The following is a 4,103-nucleotide window of genomic DNA, read 5'->3' as shown; positions in this document are numbered from 1 at the left end:
CATTGTATGTTTTTCAGTTTTTATGTTTTCACATGTATCTAATTTTATTATATATTTCAATCAACTTATGATTTTAACTTATAATTTTGATATATATAATTTTCTTCAAAATATTTCTATATGAATTATAGAATCCAGATACTCACAGCATACTCCCGAGTACTCGCTAATAGATACCGAATACCTTCTACACCCTTAAGTCCTTGATCATAATAGAAAATAATTTTTATTACAATTTAATTTAATTTAATATTATATTTTAATTTACTTTCAATTTTGGAAAACAACTCTATTTTCGCTTAACCTACTTCTGTTTCTTTGAGATGCAGATTTGACGATCTTTGGTGGTAGTGATGAACTCTTCAACAACATAATGTACAAAAAATATGATCATATCAAGTAAAAAACTTAAAATATAATAAAAAACTATATAGTTAAATTTAATATTTAAATTTTACAAACATTTGAACTAAACAAAAACAACAACATAAATACATAATGCAAATAACAAAAAGAAAAACCAAAATTTGGTTTAATAAAACCAAAACCAATTAACTCATTCGAGAAATTCAGTTTGAGTATATTTAACCAATTCGGACAATTGTATGCCCGAAAACAAATAGCCCAAACCAAATAACCGAAATCAACCAGTTTCAACACAACCACATCAAAATATAACTTTGTTACAGTCAGTGATAAATATCACTGACTGCAACAAAATTATGTCCGAATTTATCCATTTCATTTCAAAAAAAAATTTATGAATCCAAATTTTTTTTATTATTAAGATACATCTTTAAGAACCTTAGAGTAAAAGGCCCAACGTGGGCTTCTTTTATCAATGGCATTTTGACCAAATGGATGTTGCTCTACATACGTCTTTACATTTTCAGTGGTCCCCACACCTTCCAAATAAACCCTAAGATCTCCATTAGGACCTGCAACAAGTACAACTTTAAGCATTGTACTTTTTTTTTTATTTCAAAAATCTAACCAATTATATTCCTTATATTCTTGTACTTTCCAATTTTTTTTCTTATTAAATCATTATACTTTAAAATTTTTACCTTATATTATACTAGGTAAATTTGAAGAATTGAAGTATTGTTGTTTCTCACCTAAAGAGTTGTCATTTGTATCCTTGTAGGTGTAAGAAAAAGGAAAGACTCCGGTATGCTTCTAAAACATAAACAAAAGTAATTAAAAAAATCGTAATTTTTTTATCAAAAAAAATGTTAAATTAAATAAAAGGGTGATTGACTTACGGGATTTAGTAACGCTTTATATGGAGAATCATCCAACAACAATGTATTTGATTCATCATAAAATTCAATTTTTTCCCAAATCTTCTTGACTTCCTTAAAAACTATGAACTTATGTACGTTTTCAAGGCTCCTAGCACTTGAATTTGTGCAATGTGACAAATCCTAGAAGAATAAAAATATAAATTGAGTGAATTGACAATATTGCCCTTGATAAAAAAAAATATATAACTAAAGAACACTTACCCAAAGAAACAACAACTTCTTCTTTAAATCTCCTAACAAATAATCAACCACAGGGTCTAGAACTTTCCTGTTTGTAATTCCATGAGTAAATCAAACAGGAATAAAATCTATAAATTTAATAATTTTAAATTATTATTTATTACTTATTATTTATTTATTAATACCTTGTTCTTGATGACCAAATTGCAACATCAAATCTTTGGAAGCAAAATCTTAAAAAGTCATCCAAAAAAGGTCTCTTGAATACTACATAATAAAAAGGATAATAAATTAAATTACCATAAAAAGATATTTTTTTACCTTAATTAGTAATTAGTAAAAAGGATAAAATCTTACTTGCTCTTCTTGAAATATTTTTATCTGATTTGAGATCTTTTGGAGGGGGAGAAACGATATCTGCTAGCAATCCATTTACATCAAGAATCAAAAGCTTTTTTGCTGACGTGGCAACATGAGTTTTCATGATTTGGATTCCATTAAGGTAGGAATAATCAATGAGGATTTGTATGCTACCAATGATGAGTTTTTCAGGATGAGATTTAGTGATAATTGTATCCATTTGTGTAGGAAGATCTTGAATTGATGAAGTATTATCATTCAGATTCAAAATGACACATTTATCCTTTGCTTTTCTCCTTTTTCTCTTTCGTGATGCTTCTTGACTTGCAGTGTTAGCAACATTGGTGAGTTGACTGAGTTCTGTGTACTCTTCTCCTTTTGTGACCATTTTACCCTTGAGAATATCTGAGTAACTTTCTGCTTTTAGCACCATTGTTTGTATCTTCAATTTTGAATTTAATTCCCCTTTTTGTGATTTCTCAGCTTATTCTAGGCTTCATCGATTTCCATTAATGGAAAAGACTGAACAATATTAAACAACAAAATCAATACTAAGATGTGCACAAGTGATAACTAAGAACCCTAATTTCCCATTTCAACGATAATCAATCACAGCATTCTCGATCAAAGAAATTCATCACCTTCTGGATTTCTCCTTCCATTGCGATAACGAGTCCGTTTATGTTGATTGTCAAACAGAGTGATTTCAGCTACGAATAAAATTTTACCTTAACATCAACATAGAACTTTACGCTCCATAAAATCGACGGAGGATAAACAAAATCGATGACGAAATCAAGCTAAAAACGTAGTGTCGGAGTTGAAACGAATCAATCTTAACATCAATTTAAAATCTTAGCTTCCGCATGCATAAAGAGTGGAATTTACAGCGATTTGTGTTCCTAAAATTATACCTAACTAGCTCATACATCGGTCGGAGTGAAAATCATCGGAAAGACGGAAAGGAATACGAAAAAGCGAAACAGAACATCACAAATGAACATCGCATAAACGATAACATGAAACAAAAGGATAATTATCGGCGATTTCGATGGAAATGCAGAGATTGAAGGAAGAGAATTCATACCTCTCGATTTGTAGATGCGAAAACTCTTCGTCTTCGTCAACCTTTGTAGTCTACGAACATATGTTTATAAAAAGTCTCGTTCGTGATACTACAAGTACAAGCCTAAAACAGCACGCTAAGTCGCTCAAGCTGGGTTTATATACCCTCACCCCCGACACGCCACCCACCAACTCATTTTGAAAAAGAAATATATAAAAAAAATAAGAGTAAATTACACGAATGGTCCCTATGGTTTGGGTAATTGCATACTTTGTCTCTAACTTATTTTTTTAACTCGGAAGGTCCTACTGTTTGTTTTTGTTACGTGTTTGGTCTCTACTGTTTGGTTTTGTTACGCGTTTGGTCATTTTCTTATTTAAAAAGACTATTATTTAAATAGAGAAAAATTGTAGAATAGGTAAGGTAAGGTGAGGGAGTGCGAGTGTGTTTATTTAATTAAATTAAAAAAATCAACGAAAAAATAGTTTTTTTTAGGTAAGACAGGGACGAAGAGCATAACAAAACAAACAATAGGGACCTTCCAACGAAAAAATTAAATTAAAAAAATCAACGAAAAAATAGTCTTTTTTAGGTAAGACAGGGACGAAGAGCATAACAAAACAAACAATAGGGACCTTCCAACGAAAAAATTAAATTAAAAAAATCAACGAAAAAATAGTCTTTTTTAGGTAAGACAGGGACGAAGAGCATAACAAAACAAACAATAGGGACCTTCCAAGTTAAAAAAATCATTAAAGACAAAATACATAAATTAGCCTAAACTATAGGGACTATTTATGTAATTTACTCAAAAAATAAAATAAATGGTATTTTTTTACATGATTTTTGTATGTTATTGTTCAACAACGAGTTATTTTTTACATCTTTTAAACACCTTTGTGTTAAATTTTCAATCCATTGTTATATATTTTTGTATCAGTTATTTTAAATAGATTGCAAAATTTGAATCATGATATAAGAGTTTGGTGGAAAAGTGTCACACCCCAAAACCAAGAACGGCGGAAACGTTCTGGGGCGGAGGACGTCATGTACAGTATCACAACAATGAAAAGTAGTAAACAAGCAACAACATCATCCATTGCATTAATAATATAATTTTAATACAAGTGTTCTGTCAAATTATAATAGACACTAAAGAATAAATCAAAATGAAAGACGCGTCTTGAACG

The 4,103-nt window shown here is 29.8% G+C and overlaps 1 protein-coding gene across 3 annotated transcripts; it reads right to left on the bottom strand.

The window, feature by feature from the left end:
- Positions 1-395: 395 nt before the first annotated feature.
- On the bottom strand, positions 396-3,092 carry LOC111904717 (uncharacterized). 3 transcript variants are annotated; one of them, XM_023900445.3, is made up of 8 exons: positions 2,935-3,086; positions 2,489-2,557; positions 1,845-2,369; positions 1,673-1,754; positions 1,509-1,575; positions 1,266-1,427; positions 1,119-1,179; positions 396-938 (listed from the first exon to the last, which is right to left on the bottom strand). In XM_023900445.3, exons 3-8 carry the CDS (start codon positions 2,278-2,280, stop codon positions 784-786), a joined length of 963 nt encoding a protein of 320 aa, XP_023756213.1. In that variant the 5' UTR covers positions 2,281-2,369; positions 2,489-2,557; positions 2,935-3,086; the 3' UTR covers positions 396-783. The 3 variants fall into 3 exon arrangements, with proteins under 3 accessions (XP_023756213.1, XP_023756212.1, XP_052625394.1); XM_023900444.3 differs by lacking the exon at positions 2,489-2,557 and having other exon boundaries at positions 2,935-3,092; XM_052769434.1 differs by having other exon boundaries at positions 1,119-1,176; positions 1,845-3,088.
- Positions 3,093-4,103: the final 1,011 nt, after the last annotated feature.

Source organism: Lactuca sativa, chromosome 3, assembly GCF_002870075.4.
Source record: "Lactuca sativa cultivar Salinas chromosome 3, Lsat_Salinas_v11, whole genome shotgun sequence".
NCBI lineage: Eukaryota > Viridiplantae > Streptophyta > Magnoliopsida > Asterales > Asteraceae > Lactuca > Lactuca sativa.
This window is presented reverse-complemented; position numbering and strand designations above follow the sequence as displayed.